This window comes from Musa acuminata, chromosome BXJ2-1 (assembly GCF_036884655.1).
Source record: "Musa acuminata AAA Group cultivar baxijiao chromosome BXJ2-1, Cavendish_Baxijiao_AAA, whole genome shotgun sequence".
Classification (NCBI taxonomy): Eukaryota; Viridiplantae; Streptophyta; class Magnoliopsida; order Zingiberales; family Musaceae; genus Musa; species Musa acuminata.
In genome coordinates, this window is record NC_088338.1 from 5,686,866 (window position 1) to 5,714,719 (window position 27,854).

Sequence of the window (27,854 nt, forward strand, 5' to 3'; positions counted from 1 at the left end):
TTTTAAGGTGCAAGTACAACCTGGTGGGTCGTTGTCTTCTCGTTCTCTCTCCTCTCCTCTGTTTCCTCTTTTCTTTTATGGAACCGCCACTTGCGCTGCAATGGAATACCATGTCAGGTCCCCTTTGACTCTCGCCCGCCGCTACCCTTTCTGCCGCCATCCCCAGCCACTGCGATATACCCACGTGTCACTCCTCCACTGGCCACAGACGCTGTTTCCTCCCTCCATCGCTTGAACCGCTGCCCGCTCATCTCCGTCTCTCCGATCGGGTGTGCCTCCGCGGGATCACGTCCAAGGCCATCGACCACGTGCTCCGCTATTTCGAGCAGTTCCGTCCTTTCCTTTGCCGTCGCTCGCGCCGCTGGATTCTGGCGTTAAAGATTCCACGCACCAGAACCGTCGTCTCACCATCCGGCGCACCCATCGCAGCGTTCCTCCCGTGTTGGGACCCTCGGCTTCGTCCAATTGCAAGGCCGGTAGGTGGTAGAGTCGTCGAAAGGGTGGGTTGCGTTTCTTCCGAAGAATCTTAACAGTTCGGGACCCCAACTTTTTGATTTCTTTTGGACGGTGCGGTGATCACACCCAGATTCGTTCCGATCGCTGAAACCGTTACATTACCCAGCCTTTTAAGCACCGTCATCGATCTCTGGGTAACGTAACGGGGTCCACAGCCCCACGTTGGGACCCACTGCTGTTTCTAATCACAGTGCTGGTAGGTACGGGCGAGCAACGAGAAATTCTTTCTGGCGAATCTTAACAAAATTGCCCCTTTTAAGCGGTGCGGTGACCACAACCGGATTCGAGATTCCCTCGCGGTGCGCGGAACAGGGCCGATCCGGTGTTGGGCGATCTCAACCGCTGGATCGGCGGGCCATCATATTGCAAGGGGGCGTCTTACAATGGGGATGATCCGGCGGTGCTGATCACGCCATCTGTCTCGTTTAGAACTTGACACTTTGCCGCGAAATGGCAGGGACGTAATTAACCTAAAATTGACGGGCGATTGGCGTCCCTGTTCCCAGCCAAAGTAGTCGAGGGTGGAAGCGGAACGGGATGGGCACTTTTGCCAGTCGCCAGAAGCCTGATCTCGCGGAGAGGAGGAGGAAGAGGAGGTACGCGATCGATCGAACGGGAGGAATCCAAAGAACAAGCGAGATTCGAGGAATAGGGAAGGAAAAGAGAGAAGAACTGAGAAGAAAGAGGTGACAAAGAAAAAGGGCGGTGCGGGAGGGAAGAGAAGGCTTGGCATCTAATTCTGTTGTCGGGATTCCTCCCCTGCTTTGGAACTCCAAAGATCCGTTGCTGCCGATCTCCGCGCTTGGTGAAAAGGGCGGTCTTTTCTGCCCCTTGCCATTGGAGAGGGCGGAAAAGAGTATCGGTGCGGCAAAAGGAGTAAAAGGTTCGAATGGTAGATTTCCGTTGTCTGTGCCCCTCGAGGAGTAGGAGGAGCCGCTGGAATGTGACGGAGGAAGGTAAGCGTCCGAAGGTTGTCATTCTGTTCTGTTCTTGATCTATCCTTCTTCTTTGGAGATCTCTTTGCGTTGGTTTGGGATTGTTGGGGGGATTTGGGTTTCTTAGATGTGTTTCTTATACCCTGGTGTGTTGAGGTTAGGGTTTGATCAATGTCAATAGGATAAGAGATTCTTTACGGGTTTCTTGACTGGTTTGATATTATTCGGGAATGCAAATCTCAAGAGGTTCTTGGTGGTTTTAAAATCAAGATTTTTTATCTTTTGGGATTGTTTGTCGTTGTTTCGATTTATCCGTGATTCCTGATCGTGTTTTGGAAGTTGAGAATCGAGATTAAGTTTACTGACGCCATTCCGCAGAGTTCTTTTGCAGGAGAGGCTGCTACTGATGCGTCTATCCGGTATTAGAAATCGGTTTAAATTGTTGGCAATCAAGACATGAATCTACCCGGTATTAGAAATTGGTTTCATCGGTAGCACACTGATTCTTCAAAAAACAATCTTGACAGTGATATCTTGAGGGTTGGGCAGGTTGTGTGACCTGGAGTAGTTTTGGATAGTGCGTGACAAATTGGCGACTTCAGTGGATGGCGTCTGATTCTAACAATGGTCTTCACCAAGAAAGCATGAACCCTTTGTTTCATCATCCTCGCATGGTCTCTTTTCAGTTAGGCGCGATGAATAGCTCAACGGGGATGATTTCTAGTGACCTGTGCAGCTTGAATGAAAATGGCAGCATGGCCAGCATGTTTATGTCTGCTGACTCCAGCATGATCAATCATATGGATGCAACAACTCTAGCTCGATACCCTGCAGGATCTGTTGTTGGTGAACCAATGCCGAGGTTCGTGCATGTGTCAGGGTCACCTGCATATTGGTCTCCAGAAGAAGTGGAATTATTAAACATAGGCCTCATCAAGTATGTACTGATATCTATTTTCTGTTGGATCCTTAATCAAAAGTTTGTTTTAATCTAGTTTATTGTGGTCTTTACTGTGGAGGATGGTAGCTGGAATTCTAGATACACAATAAAAAATTCATAGGATGGTTGGAGACTCCTAGGAACACGTTGCAAGATTTTTTTTTCTTGGAAGAAAAAGTCTTTCAAAATTTTGTTGCTTTTATGGGACCAGGTGGGTCCTTGCACACTGGGCCGCCCTTTTTTCTATATATATTTTTTCTAGTCAATTGGGTTATATGGATCTTTTTTCTCTAAAAGTTTCTGGACAGAATTTGCTTTTGTGTTTCATGCGTGATGAATGGAAAAGTTCAAACTCAGATTTCTTGTTATATGTGCCTCTTTTTTTTTTTGTATTCACATTTCTTTGCCATCATTGAGCAGTGACTATTAGCATAATCTCTGAACAAATTAATTACGCTTGCATGCTGATTTACCTTTTTATGCTTGTATTCCAAACATATGACCATTGTATTTAGTATTTACTGCTATGCTTCGTTGTCTTTTCATTCCATTATTAAATTTGTTTGTGAAGGACAGATATGCGAATGAACCAAGTATACAAAAGTTCACTAAAATAGCTGCTTTGCTGCCTCGGAAGACTATAAGAGATGTTGCATTGAGGTGTCAGTGGATGATTGTAAGTCGTCGTATATTATAATCGATGCTTATTTGTTAAATTGATTAAATTTCTGATATGATGCTTACTGTGAGGCATTTTCATTTTCCATTTTTTTTTCTTAAGGAGTAACAAAAAATTATTGGAAGCCACTAATTCTATGTAGACATCATCTTCTTTAATATGTTGAAGGATCACTATTTAGGTTGATTTTTTTAAAAATTTTGTTAGAGATGCATCAGAAGCACTTGCATTGGTAGATATCATTATTCTGTTTGAGTCACCATGTGGAGTTTTCCTAATCAATGTTTCTCTTTGTCTAATATCCATTATATGACTTTTAAAGAAAATTTTATATAAAATAATGTGCACTGCCAATTATAGGTTTTTTCTATGTTCATGATTTATTAAAACATTCATGCATTCAACTGAGGAGGTACATATTAAAACATTTAATAAATACAAATATATCTCAGTGATAAATTTTTCTATGAGGATTGTTATTCTTTCTGATTTGTGACTATGAAAAGCTACTTAGATGTGAATAATTAAACCCAAGTGCAAGTTAATAGTGAAAACCAAATATGTGAATGAACCAAGCACTAGGTGAAATATTAGCTAAAGGGGGGCAAAGCCAGAATTCTAACTCATGAAGTGCCCTGATACTATGCCAAAATGATGAAATGGCCAGCAATCATTTCTCCCACCAGCTAAATCTTTATAAAAAATAGCGTATAATTCTCAGTACACCTGATGATCAAAGTGTAAAATATTCTAAGTGCTTAAGTAACATGAAGCAATTTTCTGATTTATTTTTACACCTATATCAATACATTGTCCACTTTTGCAAATCGCAGAACAAGGAAAATGGCAAACGGCGGAAGGTGGAAGAAAATTATGCAGCAAAAAAGGTGAAAGATATGAAGGTAATTTTTTTTTTATTTATTGAAGTGGTTTTTATGTTCTTATCATGTGCTTGATCTTCCTTCATCTTTTTATTATTTATCCGGTAACTTAGTTTAGGAATTCTTGTTTTACCTCGTTCAATTTTGTTTCGTAGTTCTTTGAACTTTCTGGAATATCTTTCTACATTTTTTCTACGACATATGATAAGATATCTATGAAGCAGAATATTGATTTATAGACACTTCATTTCTCATTATTATCCCCTAAATTTTCTTTACTTTATTGATCTTGTATGATATCATAACATAGTGCTTTCAAGATTAAGTGAATGAAACTTATGCTTCCATTTCTGGAGGGATAGCTCGTAATTTCTTTAGCAAGATGCAGTCTTGATTCTCTTTTACTTATCATGCTTTAGGAGAAGATGATGGGTGCTCCATCAACAACAACTATTCACAGGTCTCCTATTTCACTTACGATGAATCATATGAACATCCATGATCAGCTTCCATCTGAAGGTTGGTGTAGAATACTGTATTATTTTGTAGTTTTTGCTTGTACACATTTTGACATAGAAATGTGTGAGAATCCTCCATTTGGATACTTCTCACTTTTCTCAATGGCTAGAATATATTGGCATTCACATCTTTCTTCTCTATGCTGCTATAGATAATATCCCTGGAGGTCCTTCGGGTTTACTGACTAAAACTCCCTTTTTCACTGAATTCATCCAGATTTTGCAGGTGTGATGATGGGAGATCAGTTATAGAAATTCATTTGAAACTCTTGTACTATGTAATGTTTATCTCTAGCCTAATCATTTAAAAGACTAATCCAATCTACTTCATCATGATGGCAAAATGGAACAGTAAATGTCTGTCCATATCATTCATAGCCGGACTAGATTACCCTTGAACTTATTATCTGTCTGATAATGAGTTTTATGCACGCTAGTACACCGTCAATTGCTGTAAAAAGAAGTGTATGGAATTAGGCACCATTATACTGGGTGAAGTAAATCAATGCTCTGGTAACTGATAATTAAATCAATGCTCTGTACATTGCAAAATACTTTATAGAGAGGAAGTAGGTCAAGTTCTATGCTTGTTCCACTGATAACTGAAATATTGAATTGTTGATTGAGATTTCTCATTTTACAAAATAATATTGGTTGCATGATGATGATATAATATCAAAGCATATTAACGTTCTATCATAGTGGCATCAGATTTGTATTGACATTTATCTAACTTCCAAATTGACTTCCGAATTTCTTCCTAAAAATAATTTAGATAAGTGAAAATTGTGTTAATTTACGTACACAATCTTTAAAATAGAATATATTTCTGATTGTTCCTGGCCAATTTTTAGGGAAAGAGAATGTGCTTCCTTGTGATGTGATTTTTAAGGTTGATTAGATATGAGGACATTTAGTTCAAATGAAAGTGAATCTTCTTTTAGATGCATGAGTTCTTTCTGAGATTTAAAAAATGTTTGGCCGAGTGAACGGTGTTGTTTGCTTATCTGGGATCTTACAGGTTGTTGTAGTGTGATTGAGTTGAGATTGATTTAGGAAATATGAGAAACTTTGAAGGTATTGATACTGCCAAAAGAAGTGTCTTACTCTATTTTGGAGTGGTATTGTGGGAAGAGAATATTGCTAAAAGGAGGATATTTGTGTGATTTCACTACTAAATGTTATGAATATTTCTTTCAGTCTAAAAGTTACACTGGCATTTAGAGATTGAGAAATTCTACTGAATTTATGGACTAGAGCTGCAAGAAAGCACTCCATGATTATGGAAACATGGTGCAATTACCGTGGGACATACCAATGGTTTGTTCCAAAATATTGTCATTTAGGGGATTTAACCATATAGGTACCATTCAATACTGTGCTGTTTCACAATACAACCAACCTTAAGCATTAACCATGGCAAGCAATTTTTGAATTAAATGAACTTTTTTGTCTGATTATTTGTCTCTTTATATCCATTGCCTTTATTATGCCTATGGATATATTTACTTATTCATTAAATTTTCCCTGCTTCCTTCTTGTCTCGTGTTTGTAAGTAGTGGTATCATGGTGTTTCTTCTGGTTTTTATTCATTAGTGTCATTATAAATGTTTAACATTTGTTTACCTTATAGTTCGTGCTCTGGATGCAGAAATATTACGTCTTTTGGATGAAAATGATGGATGCCTAAGAGAGATTGCAAGGAATCTTAATGGAGGCATGGTCTGTGTTTTTTTTTGTGTGTTTCTTTATGTTAATTTAATTCACACTTCACTTTTAAACAATACATAGAATGCATTGAACTATCATAAAATGCTTTTAAAAACAAGATATGAGTTCTTTTCTCTTGGACAGTTTGCTGATTTGTGCTATATGATTCAAAATAGATATCTGACAGGTTTGCAGTAGGTCTGATTTGAAATAGGTCTCATCACTTTTTTTCTGACATAAAATGTGAAACAGAATATTTTTTTGTGTACATTTAACCTAAATATTTCTAGTACTAATAATTAATTTAGGTAGTGTATCAGATGCAAGACAGTGGAGAAGTTGCTCTTGGATTGATTGGGGGCAACTACAAAACTGGATTCTTTGCAAGAACAACAATATTATATATTGGGTTATCTAGGTAAAATATGAGAATTTTTGGTCAGAACCCCATGGCCAAGCCATCTTCGTTTCTAGCTTAGAATGTTGCACTAAAATATGGAGGTCTCGCAAAGGACATTCAGAAGTTTGTGACATATACTTGGTTAGTTCCAGTACAGGTGCACATTTTCTATGATGAAACCAGTTAAGCGTGAGAAATCTTAATGAGAATGTGCATAAGAAAATTGCTTCTTCTATACTCAGTGTAATTCAACATTATGAGGTCTGCACTCTGCAGAAGATACCTTTGTCTGCCTTAATTTTTTGCACATGGGTACCTTTCTGTCGAGTGATTTTTGTACTCGTAAACATGTGACATGCTCCTAGAGAGAACATGGTGGTGCCTTTTTTTAGATTAATCTCATGCAAAGACAATAACAGTTATATAATCTTGATGAATTTCAAAAGATAATTGCGATTAATATGAATATATAAGCTGTATGACTCCTGTGTTTCTTATAATAATTGGAAATAAAAAAATATTGCAAGTGTTTGTAGGTGGGAAACAGAAAATGAGTTGACTTGTCAATGGCTGGGTCAGGTTGAATTGAGATGGGGAAGGCTAGAAAGGCTACCCCAAATCCCATCTGATCAGCAGGGCCAGTCTTTCTTGCCCTTGGACGCAATTGATATACCTAACTGGTTGGTTTTGATTGGCTTACGAGGTTGAGAGTTTACTATATTTTCTTAGGAAACAAGTTCTTAGGTTAGGTTCAGTTGGGCACTATGGTTGTTCTGGTTTGACCCACCTCACTAATGCCTCAAGAGTTGTTGGAATAGAGCCAACCTGTACATCATTGAATCATCTTAAATGGGTCCTAGTCAGTGTCAAGGTTGATCCAATGGGTTTAGGTTGAGATTGATACCTTTGTTACACGCAAAAAAAAAGAAGAAAAAAGAAACCAAAAGAATGATCATGATTCAAGATATGTCAATTTCTATTCATATGATAAAGTTTTGTGATATATATCTGTTCATATTTATGAAGTCATTTCCTTTTACATCAACTGATGTGTCTTTGCTTGCCAATCCCAAATAGTTGGGACACTACAGCTTCTCATTGTTGTTGTTGATGATGGTAATGTAGCATTGGCTTTTTTCTTTAACGTCATATATAGGACATCCTAAATAATTATCAGCAAATTGCTTATTGCAAATGGTCAAAGTGTTGATGATTTCTGAAATTTTAACTTGGCTTCTGCTTAGATCACAAAAATATTATCTTCTTGTGTTTGTGTATGTATCTGTGTTTCCTTTGGTGGAGTAGGGTTTCAAAAGATTTATACACAAGTCATAGGAAGTCATGATATCCCTTCTATCTGAAATGATCTATATGGATCTTTTCCTGTCATTGAGTTTTGTTTAGGGGAATACCACTGGACGAGATAATGTCTATTAAATATTTATTCCAAAAAAGTTGAATAATATATTTTTTTGTTTTCAGGTCTCTCTATTTCTATATCAGGGTTTAAAATTTTGGTTCAATACTAGATTCAATATATTGTCAAATTGGTACAATACTGGTATCAAAGTGGGATACCTGCCTATACCATCCAGTATCACTTCAATACCAATGGGTATTGAGCTATAGGAGACTGGTGGGGCCAGTATTATTTGAGTTATATGATCCAGTCTTAGTTCTTGTTGGACCAATAAAAATCAGTTGGTATGTACCAATCCAAGTAATAGTTGACATCTTACTCTTGCAACTAAAATAGCACACCTCCATTAACCAATGTAATTGTGGTTGTCGTTTGAACATTCTTATATTCCTTGTTTTATTTTCTATCAGAATTGATACGATTCATTCATAGACATCAATGTTTCTTGTTTTATCTTTCTCGGTAGCCACACAAATCCATCTTAATGTCTTCAAGAGACCAGGTTTTTCTATATGTATTTTCTTAACTAGCCAACAATTTAATCAAAAAGTTATACATATATTACATCACAATTATCATGCCTCTCTAATTTTCAACCGAGGCCTTAATTTTATGATCAATATCTTCATCAAGGTTTTTTTCTTACAAAATGATACAGCCAACATACAAAACCTTGTAATTTTTGGGTGTTTCTTTTTCATATACTTATGAATTCTGCTCTTGGTATTTTGAAAGTTTTGTATTTTTTTAATCTTAATTCTACTTAGTCCAAAATACTTATTTTTAGTATTTATTTTCACAACTCAAGTTTAGAAATGATCCAAACTAGATGTCATGAGTTATTAAACATTCAAAGCTGATTGAATTTTAGAGGAATTAAACTAATGAGTCGTGAAATAAAAATGAAGGAAATGGTGATTTATGGTAGAACAAGATTCATAATGAGTATTTGAAAAAAAAAAAAAAACACAATTTAGTTTTATGTTTGAAAAATCAAATGTAGAACTTATTAATTTATTAAGATAATTAATATAAAATATAGTGAGAAAAAGAAAGATTTGCATGTGGTTTTGATCAGACAGTCTCTAATTTTTCCTTGGTACAACACCTCTACCTTTGAAATCTTTAATTCTTCTTCGGTGCTACTCTCTTCACTTGACTAGGCATTGAAATATATTAGTATCATTTTCTTTGAAGCTTTGGGCACCTCTTTTGTCTAAATTTTCAAGAAGATTTTATTGCCACACAATCTAGTTAGGAACTTATTCTCTTCCACTTCCTAAAACATAAATCCATTGCCATAAATTCATGTCAGTTAGTAATTAGTAAGCTTTCCCTAGGTATAACTTTGCAATCCTTGCATATAATTCTATCTACTTTCCTGATGAGTAAAAAGTCTTTCTAACAACAATGGTATCTAATCTTCTAATAAGAATTATGATTCTAAAATTGTTGGTAACCATATTCATTTCAATTCTATGATAAGCATACTCCATATTCTCTCAATATCAAGAAGTTGATGTTGGTTATCGATTTTGTAGAATTGTTCCTCTTTCTTGATCTTAGTATTATCAAAATTTCTAGGGAGTTTTAGGTAGGCACCTTGTTGAAGGCCTAGACAGAAAATATTCCTATCTGAACTTTTAGCGGAAATCCCAAAATTCATGGCCTTTATTGTGCCTACTTTTGTCCCTCTTATGTATTTCTAATTGCTACTCAAGAGCTTCGCAAGAAAGTCGGCTATTAAGTTGCTCTGCTGTAAGAATGTTGCCTTAAGTCAACACATTGGATTTTCTTTCTAATGAATATTTAGATATAGATATACATGGGGCTTCTTTATCTTTGTTTAAAGAAATACTAAACATTAGAAGCTTCACTGGAAGTTGCCTCTTCTTTTTTTCTTTTCTTATCTCACTCTTTCATTCTGATGCTATCATACTACTCTTTCTTCTTTACACAGGTGGAGAGAGCTTTACACCTTAAAAAACTACTGAGTGGTTTGCTAATGACAACCTTATTATTTAGAAGAAAGAACACAGAAGGATGTTTGTGTAATCACTAATAAAGCAATTTAAATTGAGTGACGCGCACAAATAAATGAAGTAGATGTACTCAACTTATTTGTCTTTTCCAAAGTATTACTTATACATGATGAGAGTGAGTCAGGACTTGTCATAATTGAATAGCCTAATGAGCAATTTGGCTGCCTTAGATCATCTGTAGGTGCTTAGGCTGCCTGGGAACATGCTACAGGACCAGGTGGATTCCCAGGAGACAAGCTATGCACATGCCTTCTCGCCTGAGACCATAAAAATGATCAAGGTGCCCCAGCAGTATAATCCTTGTGTACTGCACTAACATAGTTTGATCCTGTAATTAATTGTGCTGCAAGTTGACACTATTGGTTGCCTTGTTGGTTCCTGTCCAATTTCAGTTTGTCTTAAGGACCATTCTTGGTACTAATGTAATTTATTCTCAATGTTGCAGATACAAGAGAACATCAATTTATTTCATTACACGAAAAATAACATCATGATGATTGAGAATAGGTAGAATGCTGTTCTTATTTTGTCAATTACCTCACAACCTATATGCTTGCCTGATGATAATTCATGAAGTATCATCATTCTTTACGCAGAATAAATATGAAGGCTGCAGCAATGAAGCAACTTCCTGGACGAATGAGACAGTTGCCTCCTTTACCAGTATCAGTAAACGATGAACTCCTCAGTGGTCTTATACCACTAATTGGAAATGTAAGGTCTCACCTGCTCTCTATTTTTCTTGAAGGTTGCCAGAAGTGGATTTATTTGGTTCATCTTGATTATCTGACAAATTAATATTTAACCTCCTTTCGCAAGGATTCGATACGTGATCCATTTTTGAAATCAGAACTTGAGTTTTCTGCATAATTCTTGAATTAAAATTTTGCATTTATTACTGTAATCTAGCCTTCAGATTCAACTCACTTTCTTAATTCTAGTAGTTATGTAAGCCAATAACATTGCACATGACTAAAGGCAATTAATAAAGTAATGGTGGTTGTCTGCTAGATATTACATAGCTAATCAGATGGAAATGGTGGATCACGTCATTTAGTGTCAAACATCATCTCTGATATGATTCACCATGTTGCAATGTCATTTTAATTTTGAAACCGTTACATTTTATTCTCTCTTTGGATTAAGTTTGATTAATATCATTTTTTGGTAATTGAGCTCGGTCCATTTTTTGGAGTCAACATGTTTTGTCTTCCTGATGTTTCAACTGTTTCTGGGGATAATTTTTCATTAGTTACTTTAGGAACGGTACACCCTTAGAAAGAGCTGTCAATTCACTCAGTCTAGGGGATCAGTGCTCCTTGAGGTCAGCATTTCTAGTGGACTATGGCATATCTTGATCGATGGTGGCCCTGGTGTCACAGTAAGATCATTCACTTGCGATCTAGGTCTCCAATGTTCAAGACAAGAAAACAACTCTTTCTATGGATAGGATCGTATGCATTATTCCTCCCCAAATCACATATTGATGGGAGCCTTGTGCACTGACCCTCTTATGCCTTATCTTGATCAATCTTCTATTTGCTTAGTTGCCTAATAATTATCATTCTGTTGGAAGTAATTGCAGTAGAGTGGATCAGGGTTGGTGAGGCAAGATGTTGTTTCTTATTGTAGTGTCACTAACAAGCATACAATAAAAACAAATATTGCTCCAACTGTTTGGTATCATACTATTTGGTGTTAGATACACGATTATTTTCCTACTAGAGCGTTGCAATAAACTATCATATCTAAATTGTTCAATAAGAAATATTGGGAGTGTGTTTGTCAGAAATATTTGGGTATGTCATATCCTTCTGCATGCATTATTAGCGTTCCAGGAATATCGAACAAGGGCAACATAACAAATTGTGATATTTGGAAATTGTCATCACTCACTGGAAAATACAACCAAACCTAGTTAATGAAAGTCACATATGCTCTTTAAATATCGCAAAAATGGTATCCTTAATAGTCTTTCACATTAAAAGAAAAAGCTGTCTGATAGTAAGCTTCTTGTCTGATCTTGTTAGATTTGATTAGTTTATTTTGTTGGTTTGACAAAGTTTGTCAGAAATATTTGGGTATGTCATATCCTTCTGCATGCATTATTAGCGTTCCAGGAATATCGAACAAGGGCAACATAACAAATTGTGATATTTGGAAATTGTCATCACTCACTGGAAAATACAACCAAACCTAGTTAAAGAAAGTCACATATGCTCTTTAAATATCGCAAAAATGGTATCCTTAATAGTCTTTCGCATTATAAAAAAAGCTGTCTGATAGTAAGCTTCTTGTCTGATCTTGTTAGATTTGATTAGTTTATTTTGTTGGTTTGACAAAGTTTGTTGATAATAGATTCCTGTAAGCTCATTAAACATTGCTTTATGATTTGCTGGAGTTCATGCAGTATTGCAACAATGCTTTTTTGCTTCCGATAATTAAATAGCTTGGCATATCAAATATGTCGAGTGTATGTTTTGTTTCTTTGTTGAAAATGTCCAAAACAGCTACTAAACATTGTTCTTTTCTGCACCTTTTAAGATTCACCAGATGTAACAAGAGGATGATTTCATGAGCTTGGGAATGTTATTAGCTCTGGCCTTATTAAATTCGTGGACCAGAGGGAAGTTCTGACATTCGAGCTAGAGATATTTGTACTGAATCAGGCATCAAGCAACAAAACCCTTTTTTCTCCATGGCTATGATGGTAGCTCGACTCCGTTCGGCTTCTGATTCGAGTTTCTTATGTGTTTGTAGCATTAAGTGCAAGGTATCATTGGATGTAAGAAAACAAGCGCTGCTTACATATTATCAATTTGAGTCTTTGCATATTATCAACTTATTTACTTTTTTTTAATGTTCTTCCATGAATGTTAATTCTTTTGGCACTGGAAATATTATTTTTGTGGTTGTCTGTTATTCTCAGATATTATTTATGTTATCAAGATTCAAGACAACGGAGATTTTGCTCACTGCTTTGTCCATACAATACTTTGGCTTTCTGTGACAGATGTGTTCTAAGTTGCACTCCTTGTATTATAATCTCTCTCTCTCTCTCTCTCTCTCTCTCTCTCTGCAAATAATGCTCAGCTTTGGCCAGTTCTCTCTGTACCCATGTCATATCTTAACTTTGGAGAACAATACGAAATGAAAGTGGCAAGGAATATGGTGGCCAATCACCATCCGATTATCACAAAAAAAAAAAGAAAGTCTTAGTCACCTTTCACCTATCCACCCCTATAGACAACAATCGAAGGGAGGTGATTTGGGCTTGTCTCCCTCGTATCGCCCATGTGAACAAAATGTCAAACGAGGATAGTTGGACAGTTACAACTTGTCCCCTCCGTAGACCAGATATAAAAATTAACCCTCGATGTTGTGTCGATGGATTCTTTCCCAAAGAAAAATCCATACCCTTTCCCAAAGAAAAATCCATACCCTAGAAAGGAGCTCGAACTAACGTGAATGTAAGAGGGATCGAATTGGAAAACTTCTTCTGACATTGGTCTTAGTGCAAGCGACGCTTCGAAAGCTCGACACCCTACCTTGGAGCCACTCAAGAACCACCTTGGAGCCACTTCGGACACTCTTACGCCTTTGGGTTTGGACCGTGTCGGGTTGACTCGGACGTTGATGCCGATTTCCCTTAACATTTTAGTGCTAGAAGAAAGTCTTGACGTCGTAGGAATGTCTATTCGTTAATCCTTTCAATGAACACTTAAGCGAGGAAGACCTATCTCTAACCTATAGCACTTTTACTCATGGGGAACAATTGCCTTTCGCCTCGTATGTGAATGTGTCCACTTCAGCACAAATGTCAACAAAGCATTAGTGTCGGTTTAATGACCCAGGCCTCTCATTCCCTAGGATGAACTTGAGCTTTATGCTCATCCCCGCTAAGGTGTTTCTGAATCTTACTCATCAGGTGCAGATGCTTACAAGCATGATGAAGGCTATCACCTTGCTCCTACCTCGGTTAACCCAACAAGCAATGCCACCATCTCAACCATGATCGACACTTCAATTGTCACTAGCATCAACACTTGTCGGAATCCCCTTGACAGACGCGATGCCAGCATCTCAAGATTGCCTAAGATCCGTGGAAGTGTCGATCGAAGGAGTGCCCCGCTCCCCAACCATAGAATTCAACACGCTATCACACCATCGCTCTGCTCCACCCATATTTGGGACCCAATTGGTGGATTCGACGGATGACTCCCTTAGGGTCTAAGTGCAGCAAATGTACCAACGCTTGGATGAGATATGACGAGAAAGAAAATTATTTTACGAAGGCAAACAAAACTTTTGATCTCATCAAATGGGCACTAACAAATTTGTATTACATTACAAGAATCCTCTAATAGTTGAAATCACGTGTGCTGTTGCAAAACAAACCAAACTGACCGATACCAAAATTGGCACAAACATCCTCTCGAGAAAAACACAAACTTCAACCGACATGCTCATCAATCTCATCAGTCCCTGCAGGAATCTCTTGTATTGAAACCTGAACTGGCAGTAGAATCAAGCTCGTTCTCATCAGTTCTTCCAGGAATCTCTTCTACAGCGGCTAAACTGCTCGCAACAGTTCTCTTATTATCACCTTCTAGTGAAGAGGTAAGTGTGTCCTTGCCAGAACTCAATCCCATTTCATGCTCCTCTGAACGCCTTGACCCATTCAATCCATGGCAGTGGGGGCAGTAATATGTTATGTATGAGAAATCCTCCTCCTTAGCTAGTCCTGCACACATTCAACCCGCAAGTTTTGTGAAAGCCATAAACAAAAGCAACCTTTTTACTAATTGCAGAGAGCAATGAGCATCTACTCCACCTACCATTATGCATGTGGCAGTGGGCACATATCAGCGCATAGCACTGAGTTGGATCCTCCCCAACGAGCAGCGCTGCTACACGAGCAAGCCAACCCCTATCACCAAGGGCCGATCCCTCGAGGCGTTCGACAACTCTCTGATTAGGAGAACCAATTTCTTGGGTATCGGCAATATATTCATTAAGTGTTTCATCGATGAACTCAGATGTCGTGCTGCTCCCGGTGCTATGACATAGTGCTTGCGATGGTTTCCTGTTGCGCAGCCCAGCAGACTGGACCAGCTCAGCATCATAACTTTTGCCTGATGCACTTACATTGGATTCGTCTCCCACATGGAATCTCAAGCCAGAATCTGCCCCAAGCTTGGATGCCAGAACACTTGCAGCTGCCGCCTTTGCAGCAGGATCAAGATCATACCTCTGGGGCAAAAGTTCAGTCATCAATATACAAAATTATGTATCACACTTGAAAAACCATTTACAAATGCCAGCACACAGCACAATTAAGAAATATATGAAGCATAGGTTTGATAAAGTGCACAAAGTAAGCCAAAAAGCAGATTCAACACAGAGGCGAGCACACAATATAAGACAGTGAAAGAAAAGAAAGCATATGCAGGGGAAACAGAGATATCAAGAACAAACCTGAATGAGTTGTTGTGTGGTGTAATAATTTGTTTTCTCCTTGAGCTCATCAATTTTTGCTTGCCTCTCGGCACGAAGTCTTTCAAGGGTTTTATGGTCCTTATTATCAACTGCAGAAAAGAAAGCGTAACGATGATCAAATACATCAAGTACTGATGCTTTAATGGTTAGAAAGGAAATCTACTACATATTTGCACTCAGTTCAACAAAACGTAATGTGCTAAAACATGCACCAGATAAGTACGGAAAAAGCAAGTCAATGGTTGGTTGAATAATTTGAGATATTTAAGCTGTTTAATACTAAAGAAGGTAATATTGGGTGCAAAACAGCTGCAAAGCGAATATCCAACTATTTGGGTTGGCTGCATAGATCTTAACTGCCATAGAGATATATTAATAAATATTCTACTCATGAAAAACAGTCTGCTCTTTGTCCAATCAAATCACTCAAACTATTTGCATGGCATGTATATAATAATAATAGAAAGGAAAATAGATATCAGTCCAGCAATTTCAGAAAGCACGAATCAAGGTAATGTATAGAGTAGAATAACATGTATGTAAGCCATAAATATAGAGAATTGAAGGATTACACTGTAAAACTGTCTAATATTGGGCGAAGAGTTTCTGATATTTACGTATTCTTGTGAAGCTCACAAGTGCTGAGTAAATAACAGTTGACAAGCCAGGTAATACAAACATGGGCAACACTCGAATAGCCCTCATCTTCCAATCCAAATCCTCTGATCTTGTAGTGACTACAGCATAACTCACGGCTACCACCTAGTAAAGAGTAACTACTGTCAGAGACTAAGATCAATTAAATCAGTAGCCAAATATTTTAGTAGTTCGAAAAAATCCATGCCAAGAGTTACCAAATGCTAACAGGAATTCCACAAGTAAAACCAAGTCATCAACAAAATAAAATGTATATACAGCCCAAAGCAACAGAAAGATGATCATGAAGATACTCAGACTATGATGAGAACTGGCTTTCTATAAAATTTTATGAGACACCATGTGATAAAATCATTGAACTTTGCTTGTAAAGCAGCCTACTCTCAAAATAGCTGCTGGTTCTGTTGTTACTCTAGGCAGGAACATCCTGAGGATGAAGTTCGAGGTGGGAACCAAAAGTCTAGGCCTAAATAGAGTTGAGCAAAAATAAGAAACTATCTTCCTAATTCTTTAACAGAGCTTTCAAAACAAGACTTCTTTTCCCCTTCAACCACTGCACGTCGAGCTCAAACAATTTCAATGGTTGTTGCCCGAGGGAGATAGAAAGCAACAACTGACCTCGAGAATCACGGAGAGGAGTACGATACTCCTGGCCGTCTTCCGGGACGAGTGAGCCCTTCTCTTCAACCTCGCGAGGACCAACGCCTCCTCCTTGGAGAGGTGCTCCAACCTTTTCTGGAAGTCGTCGTCGTCGTCCCCAAAGATCCGTCTCCACAGCCGGGCGACGACCCCTCGGCGCCGCTTCTTCCTCAGTGCCGCCGCCGCCGCCGCCTCGCTGCATCTGTCGGACGACTTTGCAGGATCATCGACGTCAGCCGGAGCGCCGTCTTCCTCCATTCCTGAAGGGAAACCAAAAGGACGGGGATCGGATCGAATCGGAGAAACATATACCGATCAGATGGAAAGGGGGCTCAAGATCGATTCATCTTTGCAGGAGAAGGGAGGAGGAACCCTTACCACCGTCTCCCGGTTTGCCCTTCGATCCGGGTTCTTAGTGGGCAAGAAATGGAGATGGGGCCGCGTAAGATACGAGGAGTTCGTGGCGGGGTATCGGCCTGGCACGGCAGGCGGGTCAAGAGAGATCGTACCGCTTGAGCGCATGGAAACATCTACAGCTCTGCGGATCTAAAAATAACTGTCACCGATCACATCATCAATCATAAAGTTTGTATGATTAAGTTCCACGTGTCTCTCAAACATAATATACGTTGTCAAAACATACAATGATGAAATGGTTTGATATTGATATAGCGATTGAGATCATGACATTTGAGGTGAATATTTTCTCATACAACCTTCATGAGTTGCAAACAACATATAAAATGATTCTTTTAGGTGGGAATGTTTTTATTTCAAAATTACCAAACTAATATTAAACACTTCATGTATCTAAAGCACATAGCTATGATTTTGATTTATTTTGAGATGATAGGAAGAGCTTGAGGATCGCATACACTAACAAGTTGTAACAGTTTTTTCTTTTTTAATTGTTGTGAAAATAGGATTGCAGACATATAGATTATTTTTATACAACTTAATGTCAAAAAGAAAGGAGAAACTTTTTTTTTTCCCCTCTAGTTAGTCAATCACTTTCACCAATTCTATGTAATTAAGGAGTTTGATCTTTGTTTCACAGCCACCTCAATTAAAAGACTTCCCAACAAAATACAACCCAAATTCAAAGTTTTGAATACTGTTTGACTCCAAGTCTATGGGAAATCATCTGCATTTTCAAGGTCATTGGTGCAAGCAAACAAGAAAACTTCAACAAGCAGCAGTTGTAAGCATCACTTGTAAGTGCCGAGCATGTACATTACAGCCATGTAATGGAAACCCACTTATCGTAACGTTAGAGGGGAACACAAGACCATAGCCAAAGGCACGGTGCCAGTCTCGGTTGACGCCTGCAGTTTTTCCAAGCTAGGAAAAGAACTGTTCCAAACACGTAGATGTGAATACATTTGGCGCTATTTGTCCTGATTCCATTTCCGAGATATAGAGTTGGAATCTGATAAATCGCTGTTTGGAATTGGTTCATCCATATGTTAGCAACACAAGAGCAAGATCTTCAATAAACATAGAATATAAATACTGATGCGAGGAGCTCACCAAAAGCTGCGAGATTATTTCCAGATTTGAATCAATATGCCAATCAGCCTCCAACTGCCGCACAAATGATGTTCGCCCAACGTCAGTGCTGCAAAATAGGACCTGCGGAATAGTCCAAAGGGAAAAAATATGATTAAAGTTAGCAAGAGTGGGGAAACAAAACATGAACCAACAAAATCCTAGGGATTTAACCAAGTTCAGACACAAACTCCAAGGGTATGCTAATGACTAAAGAGAGAGGAAGATTGACAAACAGGAAAGAGAATAAAATTTTGTGAGGATGGAGGTACTGCAGATGTCCACAATATAGAAACAAAAAAGGACTGAAATGCGCATGATATCACAATATCACATTATCACCAAAAGAGTTGGCTTCTGCATCCTCATTATCCTCCTCATGCTGAAACAGATCAGCGCACTTCATCACAGTTAAGTGAAGAGGTGATGCACACAGTCCTAACAGAAGCCATAGAGGTCTTCATTCTTCAATATTTCTCAACCACCACTATTATATTGTCACAGTTATGTCTTCTCTTTTCCTGGGATGAATTAACTCCAATAAGTTGAAATTTTCTTAGGGCTATGGCTCTGAATATAGCCATAAGCATTGCTTCTCATTATTCAATCAACTTCTGTTGTCTAGCAGCCATGTTGTTGTTTAAGATCTACTCAATATGGATGACCATCCATGCTTCTTGGAGAGACCTAATCTGATTAAAAAGGCTTGGAGTGGATCTATATAGGTCGTGCTTACAAATGGAATGGCCATGCACCTATTCTGACAGAGCTAACCAAATTTATGTAAACCAATGCTTTACTGCATAACTGGTCCCAAAACCCCAATTATAAATACCATCAAATAACTCAAAGAACTACCCCCGATGGCCCAGTTCATTGATTTACAATGATCATAGAACCAACCAAATGCTCCCATCTAAAACACACCGAAAAACACAGAATACTCTGTGATTTGGTCCATTCAACTCACATACCTCCAACAATTCCTAGCCATTCTTCTATGACCTCTCCTGGAAAAAACTACAGTTACGAAGAGGAAAAGATCAAGGATCTGAGAAAGCATGAAATAAATTCCTAACTGAAACCAAGATACCTTGTCCTTGATCAAGCTGCCCGTTTGGAAAACTCCACCATTCTCAAGAGCTGAAAGAACTCTCTCCTGCAGCAAAAGACCTTTTCACATATACAGCAGAGCTGCAGAAAGCAAGATTAAGTTGAAATTGTAGAACCTATTTACAAACCAAAGCATGACCATCGTCCAATTTGTCTAATCCGACTGAATTAATTACAAAATTGCAGCCTTAAGAAATCACAGACCAGCACATTTGCAGATATAAAAAAGCAGAGGTAATTTTCTACTGATTCTTGGCAGATGTGTGTATTCGTTTTTAAGATGTTGCGATATAGAATATAATCAACAATCAAATTACAGATAAGAACCATATATAAATTGAAAAATAATCCAATAAGGAAAAGACAGACTGTGAGAAAAGATTAACACCACAAAATTTCTGTTAAATTTACATCTCCCAGTACAAACATGTGATAATAAATTCATAGGGGTCTTCAGCATTCAGTCTCCATATCAACAAACATGTGATTTCCCTATCCAGTCTCCATATCAACAAAAATATGCAGCCAGTGATGAACTTTTTTTTTTTCTTTTTACCCTCAAACACATTACGTTGACACCAGAAAAATATGAGACACAAGAGATAGAGATTCCAACTGGTTCAAAACTTGATGAACAAGCAATAATAGGTGACACGGGCCTTTTAAAAAAATCCAAGTTTTGAAGAAGTTGAAGAAAATGCAGGTCCAAAATCAGTGGCAAAGTTTTGAGAGTTGTGCTGATGAATGAATAAAATAATTAACATTGCAATCCAATCAATAGGGCATATCATTTTACAAGACACTGTAATGCATAATCCCAGCCAGTCTGTAATTATATTCAGGAAGAGATGGGTGAAAAATAAAAACAAAAATAATTTTTACCTCACTTTCATCATCAAGAACAGTTTCCATCAAATAAAGATCACAATATTTAGAGATTTCCTCTAACACTTCCAGCACAGAGAGCCTGAGAGTAGCATGTTTCTGCAAGAATGTAACCATATAGTTCTTTGATCAGTCTTGATCAGAAAGAAAATCACCAAAGTCCTCAAAATCATTAACCTGAAGCTCTTCAGGAGTTTTCTCCTCCAGGATCACTCCAAGCAGCTGACAAGTCATCTGCAGTATCACATAAATAAAAGAAAATCAATTTAGAAGTATCCAAACTACTCATAAAGTTAACAGAGTTAATAAATTATTTACTGACAGTTCAGGAACCAATCGAAAATTACAAGCTAGCAAAGCTGTCTACTGCTCATCTCAATGCCAAATTATCGTTTGATAACATATTCTTGCTGACTATTTTTTACATAAAAATGTTAATAAAATGCATCATTTTGTTCCCATCTTATGATATAATAATATTATGTATTTATTTACCATCGAAATAATTGATTTTTTTTCAAAGTACTTAATTTTTACCTATTTGTTCCCAAATGGTTAATACGTGAATATACTTGATAGAACAAATTGTAACGGCTGGTGTAAGAAAAATTCGGATGCAACAGTCCTAAATTTGATGTGGTCATGGCAACATAATCACTAATGAAGTCACAAGTGTCCTCATGACATGAGCAACAAGGATGGTGGCATCTTTCCTCACCACCATATCACAAATTGGGAACTACCGACTGAAGCACTGAGATATGATGCAAAAAAGGACAAAAACCCTAGTGAGAGAGAGAAGGGCAAGGTTAAAAGGACAGGAAGTAAAAGAAGAAGTGTGTGGAAAGGAAGAGGAAAGGAGGAGGAAAAAGAACAGTTCTCCAAAAAGGGATGAGGGAAAGGGGTAGGTGGAAAATCCACCTAATTTCTTTATTGGAAGCTAAGAACTTCTCTATCATTTTTGGGCAGAGACCTTTTGCTCATACTATGGTGCTAACTGTCTGGAGTCATTATCACCTTGCAGGAGAATGAAGTCAAAAAAAAAAAAAAGAAGAGAAGAAACAAGATCAGGAAGGTAAACTAGGAATTTATTGTTCCTGGTGATAATGTTACTCCTCTTAAAAAAAATATATTCCCTTTTATCATCTTAAAAAAAATGAAGGGTTTGATTGTGTACATTTAATTAAAGAAAGTAGGGTCCAAAAAAGAATTTGGTTTTCTTGCACAACAACTGAAACTAAACTAGACAAATTCCTTCTTTAGCAAATTCAAAAACAACAAAAGCTATAGAATGAACCAAATCAAATAGATATTGATTCAAAAGTTTACTAATTTTATTGATTTATTTGCTCACAACTAGCTACGGCACCTAGAGTTTGAGTTCATTTACACTTCTGCATAAAATATAATATATCAGGGTGTCAAGCTGGTCTATGCATGCAGACAGGACACTGTTTTATTTATTTATTTATTTGATATACTTGAATAGAAGAGAGAACGTAAGAATGGAAAGAGATGATCCTTTTAATGGGTAGGCAATTACCAGTGTCTTGTGTCCTCTTGAGTATGTTAGTGAAGCACATGATCTCCTATCCAGAGTGTTTGCTATGAGCCTATATATCTATTTTCTCCCAGTTGTCCATTTACCAGTAAATTTCTCTCACTTCTTTGCTTATTACTAGTAACTCAATCAACATCAAAATCTGTTGTATGGTAATGGTAGCTAATCAGAGATCTACTATTTCTCTTGACAGTAAAATACTTAATGAAAACACACCATCTCTCTTAGATCTGATCAAAAGCGTACTATAGCATCATTAAGACTCGCATCACCTTCACCCTAGAACTCATAGTTATTAAGCTGATAGTTTGCCTAGTCTAGCATCAATCAGTAAGCAAGCCTTAGGATACTTATTTTAAATTCATCTAGATGGCTGGTCCACTATACAGTCAGCAACAACAATCGCATAGACATAATCACATGAATTGGTTCCTTCACTTGGGCTAAAATATAAAGCAGATGCACCATTCATGAATTATGTTATATCTACGTGTTCAAACAATTCACAATGGGCTACATGAATCATCGTATTAAGCTTCATTAATGGGTGACATCAATAAATAATGCATCACATACCATCTTATTGTTTTTCACAAAGTTGCTTTGATTATACATCATCCAAATATTTCCAATTTTTCATGTTCCTTCTGGAAGTGTATAGGGTATGTATGTCAAACACATTTTTTCCTAAAAAAAAGTATGACTAATGGAACATATTATCAGACTCAAAAGGTGATTAAGTCATGTTAGTCATGTCTAGTGTTTGTCACCTAACAGCTGCATAGGTGCAGCAAAGCTATTGCATAGGATTAAGTGAGGTGCATCATCCAGATGACTAGGTTATTTGACAGCTGTACTAAGGCTCCATGACGACTCAAGTTACTCTAACACATCAGTGACATGCACGACACAAGCCTCTCAAATGAACTTTACATTAACAGTAGCTAATGCCTCATATGTCCCATGCTGACACAAATATGACCAAAACTCAGGCAATATATTGTTCCAATTCCACTTACTAATTAGACCAAATGAATGCAATCACTACTGGCTTCCAATTGATTACTTGGTTAAGTATGTAGTTTGATCCAAAGTCATCAACTTGTTTGTCACTGTATTGGAGAGTTGGCACTAATTTGCTCAATGTTACACTAAAAGTTTTCAGTAGATCTGCCTTAGAAACAAGCCTTTGGGGTTCTCAACAAAAAAAATTCGATGAAAGACAGTGCACTAATTTTGATGAAAGAACTAGGCAGAAACCAGGCTTATCTCTGTCTTATCTGAGAACTAGGCAAAAATACCAAAATTTCGATAAACGACAGTGCACTAAAAGTTGGTTTCATATGATTTGATGGAAGATACCATGCCCAACAAAATATAAAAATTGATATATTTAAGTATAATTAAGAAAGATATAAAGTGGAACTAATTCACACTGTGTAATAATCAAGATAAGGCATAGGAAAAACTTGAATGCTGGAAAGAATGGGGTTGATCTGGCCAGCAATCTTATACAGCACCAAGCATTGGCAGCTATCCTCCACGAGAATAATTTTGATTAGTAAAGAAGTAAATAATGTCAAATTACAATAAAAAGGAACAGTACCACCCAAAATCCGGGCATTCAAGGTTGTAGATGAAAACGGTAAAATAGAAGAATCAATAATTACTCTACCATACAAAGGATGGAAAGATTTCACTCTTCTGTCGCTATTGCATACCTTTCTGCAGCCACCAAGTTTCTTCCTCACAATTTGTCCAAGAGTTAGCTTTAACCATTCAAATAAAATGAAAATTTTAACTTCCGCGAGCATAATCCAATCTTAAGAACCCTAGAACCGAAACCCAAAAATCTACCTCAACAGGAGACGCAACTGCCTCGATGGCATCGGAGACCTTCAATGGCCTCAAGGGCACGAAACCTTCCGAGGGCGAAGGATCATCTCCAGCTGCCTCTCGACTCGTCGAAGGAGAAGCCCTAGGCTTGCGCCGATCGCTCGTCCGTCGGCCCCGCGACGGCCTCAGGAACTTCCATGCGAAGACGACGGCGATTGCGAAGCCGGCGACGGCTCCGAGGGAGCCCGCGCTCTGGATACCGAGGAGCAAACCCATGGGCGACATCAATCGGTGATCGCAGGGTAGGCAGCTTTTAGGGTTCGTGTTAAAGCGTGTCGATTACCTTGTGGCGGAAGAGGAGGGCGAGCACGTCGGTGATCTTGCGATTGAGGTGGCGAGAGAGGCGCCGCACAAGGGCGCCGACGTTCTCCGCCACGCGATCCGACATCGGAAGCACGGGAGGAAGCAGCGAGCAGTGGGGGACGGAGAGGAAGGGAGGCTATTCCTCTTTTGGCTGAACAAGGAAGCGAACACCGGGTGACGTTTTGGGTAGACGGGTCGAAATGAAAGAGAGAAACCAAGCTCCACCTACTATTAACTCGTAACCTAAGTCTGCCTCTGAATCATCTCTCGACTCGCGTTGAGGTTTCGTTATCCATAAACGCCAGAATACATGATGGAACCTACCTCGCCTTAAGTCGTATACAAATTCGCTTCCCGGAGCATCCCAGTGACTTGCCTCCAGGGTTTTGTTCTCCGTAAATGCCTGAATCCGTTCGAAACCGCCACTCCAAGTTCCCGTCACTTGTTCGCGCCATGTAGGAGGATAGACCTCCGAAGACCTCGAGGGAGATGGAGAGAAAGGGGAAGGGAGGCGGCGGCGGCACCGACGAGGTGTTTCGAGTGCGGGACACCGGGACAATGGTCTCGCGACTGCCCTTCCTCCTCGGGTAACGCTAACCCTAGCTCTCCTCGTCTGGAGAAGCCATCGGCCGCTGCTACGACCTCCACCAAAAGGGCCATGAAATAAAGCTCCTGTCTGTGCTTTTTGGCGTGCTTTTATCTGCTTCTTCAGATCCGTGCTTGTCTGGACTTCCTTTCTATATTCCATTTTGCATCCCAATTAATAGCTATCAGCTGTTCCTTTAGGATTATTCTTTCAAATTTTTCATTTTTATTATATAGTCTAAGCGTTGAAGTCTGAACAATGCACCTCCTCCTCCTCCTCTTTTGACAGTTACCATGACAACCATTAATCCTCATCAATCTTTCACCATTTTCAGTTTTTTTCTTTATCCACTTATTTATCATCTTATGAAGTTATAGTGTTTAACCAGAATTATAGGGTTTTTTTTTGCTATAAATGATAATGAAGTTGCTTTTTTACAATCTGAGGGATCATATGGAGCCATGAAAACAATCTGTCCAAAAAATAGAGGTTACCCTAATGTTGCATCAGCGAGGGACTCCTGCACAGGGTTCGCTTATAGAAGATAATGTGAAGCAATCTGATTCTTGTTGGTGATTGAAAATTGTTCAGAGATCTTTCTGAAAAAAGGGTTTGGAGAAGCTGTTGTCGGCTTTTTGTTCAATTCCTCAGTTAGTAGAGTTAGTAGTGTTGTGTTCTGCTCCAATTCATCGATCTTCGTAACTTGATTGGTCTGTATGCACAATGGCACTCCCATTTCTTCACAAGGTTCAGCAAGCTGGTGCCACCAAATAAGTCAGGGTTAGATTATTCTCCCAATTCTGAGGATTTTACTGAAGTCTATGAATAGTCCCTGTAAACCATGTGTCTTGTTTATCCAAGGGTACAAAGTATTTTTCAGAGTGCTGTGTGCCATTGATGTCTTTCATATCTTTGTTTGTGGAAGCTAGATGCAGGTACATGATCTGTGGATGGCATGTCAAAATTTCCTAGAAAAGAGAAAGGCAGAATGATTTAGTTTGGAATCACATGCATTGTCCAGAAAATATACTGATACAATGAGAAATGGACCTTTCTTTTACTCCATACCCGTTGTTGTAATCATCATAGTTTTGTTTGGTTTTCTTGATCTCTGTGTGCTTACCTTCATGTTTATTTACAAATATGAGGAATTCCAGTTATTATTTTGGTTCAGGTTTCTTTTTAAACAGCATATCACTATCTTTAATTTCAATATGGTGTACTTGATTCAGTCACTCCAGAATTGGTTCAGTTGTCTCAACTAATTTCACTCGTAAGACTTCTAAGATTCATACCGAGTTGCAGATACCTTTTAATTCAGGATGTCTCACTTGATAATCAACTTTTGCTATTCCAAATTTGTTCAAGTGTTGTGGGTATTCTGCTAGAAATTATATTATTGCTTGTCTATATTTTTTCTCCTTTCCACATAATTAAGCTTGCAGAATGTTTGTATCTCATGATGCAGCTCCATGAGAAACAAGATTTGTTGGTCCTCTTACTACCTACCTAGATGCTAACCCGTGCTTTGAAACTACATTTGCAACTGCAGGGACCATGCCGATACTTGCAGCAGGAATCACATCATACCACAAAAATCCTGGCTGTCTGAAATAAACCATCTGCCTGGATGAACAGAGGAGTCAGCTCAGAAGAGGGAAGAGCACAAACAGAAGTTAACCGCTTGAAAGCATTAGAAAGGGATCATTCCAGTTTATCTGAAGCTTTCTTCTCTTCAGATCCACCCTGATCATTGCAGCCCGGCATGCATGTACTTTACATTGTTATATGGTCCAGACTTCAGGATGTTTCTGTCAGTTAACGTTCATGGAAAGTAGATGCTCATTCATTGTTGTTCCATCTCTCATCTATATGTACAAACCTCTTTTTCTTTCCAGCATGCAACATCCTTTGAGGATTAATTTTGCTTATACCTCATATTAGCTGTGATACGAAGAGCAGCTTCTGATGAACAACTTGATGATGTTTAGCTGTTATGTATATTTTCTTTCTTGTCACTGGGGATTCAATTACAACTGGAATTTTGTATTGTTTATGATGCCGTGTAGTGTTTTCCTATGAAGAACAATTTTTCTGTTTAGATTAAATATTTTGGTAATCCAATATAATTTCCTATTCATGAAGACACCATGATAATAACATTTATAAGTTGTAGCTTCACTTGCACCAAGATATTTATATTTGTCTTACTCGTATTCACGCCCTTGCATATATTAAAATATTATATTTATCTATTTAAAAATTAACCTTATTTATCTTGCCAAATTATAGTATCAATCATATATATATATATATATATATATATATATATATATATATATATATATATATATATATATATATATATATATATATATATATGATCATTGCTAACGATGAGGACAGTTGATCTCTTTCATCCTCTTTCACAGATCTATAAGTTTTCAAGGATATACGATCTCCCTATGTAACATATCTTTTACACGCGTGTAGTTTTTTATTTTGCGCCACTACGAGATCGAAAGTAGATGAGCCCAAGGTGTGCGAATCAAAAAAAGAAAAGGGGGGGGGCGCGCTACAGCAAAGCATGTTCCCGAGTTATAAATTTTGGCCAGTCATGTGCCTGAGTTATGAATCTTGGCCAAAGAGTGTCCGAGTTGTGCACTTCGGTCAAACAGTGCTCGAGTTGTGCACCTCGGTCAAATAGTGCTCAAGTTATATACCTCGGCCAAATAGTGCCCGAGTGGTGCACCTCGACCAAACAGTACCCCAGTGGCGCACCTCGGCCAAATAGTGTTTAAGTTGTGCATCTTAGCCAAACAATGTATGAGCCATGCACCTCAACCAAATAATGTCTGAGTCATGCACCTAGGCCAACCAATGCCTAAGTCGTGCACCTCCGCCAATGAGTCTCAAAGTCATGCACCTCGACCAAATAGTGCACCTTAGCCAAAGAGTGCCTACAGTGCCCGAGTTGTGCACCTCCACCAAAGAGTATTTGAGTCATGCACCTCGGCCAAAGAGTGTCCAGTCATACACATCGGCCAAACAGTGCCCAAGATATGCACCTCGGCCAAACAGTACTCGAGTCATGCACCTCGGCTAAAGAATATTCGAGTCGTGCAC

The 27,854-nt window shown here is 38.3% G+C and overlaps 3 protein-coding genes and 1 long non-coding RNA gene across 15 annotated transcripts; 2 read left to right on the forward strand and 2 right to left on the reverse strand.

Annotated features, from left to right (window-relative positions):
- Positions 1–1,057: 1,057 nt before the first annotated feature.
- On the forward strand, positions 1,058–13,016 carry LOC103982832 (uncharacterized). 9 transcript variants are annotated; one of them, XM_065092674.1, is made up of 10 exons: positions 1,058–1,472; positions 1,830–1,920; positions 2,001–2,388; positions 2,968–3,067; positions 3,904–3,972; positions 4,371–4,470; positions 6,103–6,191; positions 10,487–10,548; positions 10,638–10,755; positions 12,586–13,016. In XM_065092674.1, the coding sequence occupies exons 3-10, from the start codon at positions 2,057–2,059 to the stop codon at positions 12,598–12,600; spliced, it is 885 nt and encodes a 294-aa protein (XP_064948746.1). In that variant the 5' UTR covers positions 1,058–1,472; positions 1,830–1,920; positions 2,001–2,056; the 3' UTR covers positions 12,601–13,016. The 9 variants fall into 9 exon arrangements, with proteins under 9 accessions (XP_064948746.1, XP_009398169.2, XP_064948747.1 ...); XM_009399894.3 differs by having other exon boundaries at positions 6,121–6,191; XM_065092675.1 differs by having other exon boundaries at positions 1,843–1,920.
- Positions 13,017–14,355: 1,339 nt separating this feature from the next.
- LOC103982817 (uncharacterized protein At2g24330) lies at positions 14,356–17,370 on the reverse strand. Of its 4 annotated transcripts, XM_009399858.3 has the most exons (6): positions 17,215–17,370; positions 16,816–17,096; positions 16,158–16,302; positions 15,520–15,629; positions 14,880–15,294; positions 14,356–14,785 (listed from the first exon to the last, which is right to left on the reverse strand). In XM_009399858.3, the coding sequence occupies exons 2-6, from the start codon at positions 17,092–17,094 to the stop codon at positions 14,520–14,522; spliced, it is 1,215 nt and encodes a 404-aa protein (XP_009398133.2). In that variant the 5' UTR covers positions 17,095–17,096; positions 17,215–17,370; the 3' UTR covers positions 14,356–14,519. The 4 variants fall into 4 exon arrangements, with proteins under 4 accessions (XP_009398133.2, XP_018679026.2, XP_009398141.2 ...); XM_018823481.2 differs by lacking the exon at positions 16,158–16,302; XM_009399866.3 differs by lacking the exon at positions 17,215–17,370 and having other exon boundaries at positions 16,816–17,208.
- Positions 17,371–17,967: 597 nt separating this feature from the next.
- On the reverse strand, positions 17,968–24,375 carry LOC103982808 (peroxisome biogenesis protein 22). Its single transcript, XM_009399845.3, has 8 exons — positions 24,123–24,375; positions 23,801–24,031; positions 23,665–23,712; positions 20,560–20,616; positions 20,380–20,481; positions 19,478–19,543; positions 18,367–18,468; positions 17,968–18,276 (listed from the first exon to the last, which is right to left on the reverse strand). The coding sequence occupies exons 1-8, from the start codon at positions 24,225–24,227 to the stop codon at positions 18,178–18,180; spliced, it is 810 nt and encodes a 269-aa protein (XP_009398120.2). The 5' UTR covers positions 24,228–24,375; the 3' UTR covers positions 17,968–18,177.
- A 128-nt stretch (positions 24,376–24,503) lies between these two features.
- Positions 24,504–26,659, forward strand: LOC135598604 (uncharacterized). The gene is made up of 2 exons (XR_010481612.1): positions 24,504–24,816; positions 26,281–26,659. It is a non-coding gene; the product is annotated as an uncharacterized LOC135598604 (long non-coding RNA).
- Positions 26,660–27,854: the final 1,195 nt, after the last annotated feature.

Bases quoted from the DNA above. Each gene is read 5' to 3' on its own strand.
- LOC103982832 (XM_065092674.1), top strand. From the start codon at position 2,057: ATGGCGTCTGATTCTAACAATGGTCTTCACCAAGAAAGCATGAACCCT. The intron at 4,471-6,102 runs GTTGGTGTAGAA...TTTACCTTATAG, and splicing joins TGATCAGCTTCCATCTGAAG to TTCGTGCTCTGGATGCAGAA. The intron at 10,549-10,637 runs GTAGAATGCTGT...TTCTTTACGCAG, and splicing joins ATCATGATGATTGAGAATAG to AATAAATATGAAGGCTGCAG.
- LOC103982817 (XM_009399858.3), bottom strand. From the start codon at position 17,094: ATGGAGGAAGACGGCGCTCCGGCTGACGTCGATGATCCTGCAAAGTCG. The intron at 15,630-16,157 runs GTAAATATCAGA...TCTTTTCTGCAG, and splicing joins TGTGAGCTTCACAAGAATAC to TTGATAATAAGGACCATAAA. The intron at 15,295-15,519 runs GTTTGTTCTTGA...CTTTTGCCCCAG, and splicing joins CCACACAACAACTCATTCAG to AGGTATGATCTTGATCCTGC.
- LOC103982808 (XM_009399845.3), bottom strand. From the start codon at position 24,227: ATGTCGGATCGCGTGGCGGAGAACGTCGGCGCCCTTGTGCGGCGCCTC. The intron at 18,469-19,477 runs GTATCTTGGTTT...ACTATTCCGCAG, and splicing joins GCAGCTTGATCAAGGACAAG to GTCCTATTTTGCAGCACTGA. The intron at 18,277-18,366 runs GTGAGCTCCTCG...AATTCCAAACAG, and splicing joins AAATAATCTCGCAGCTTTTG to CGATTTATCAGATTCCAACT.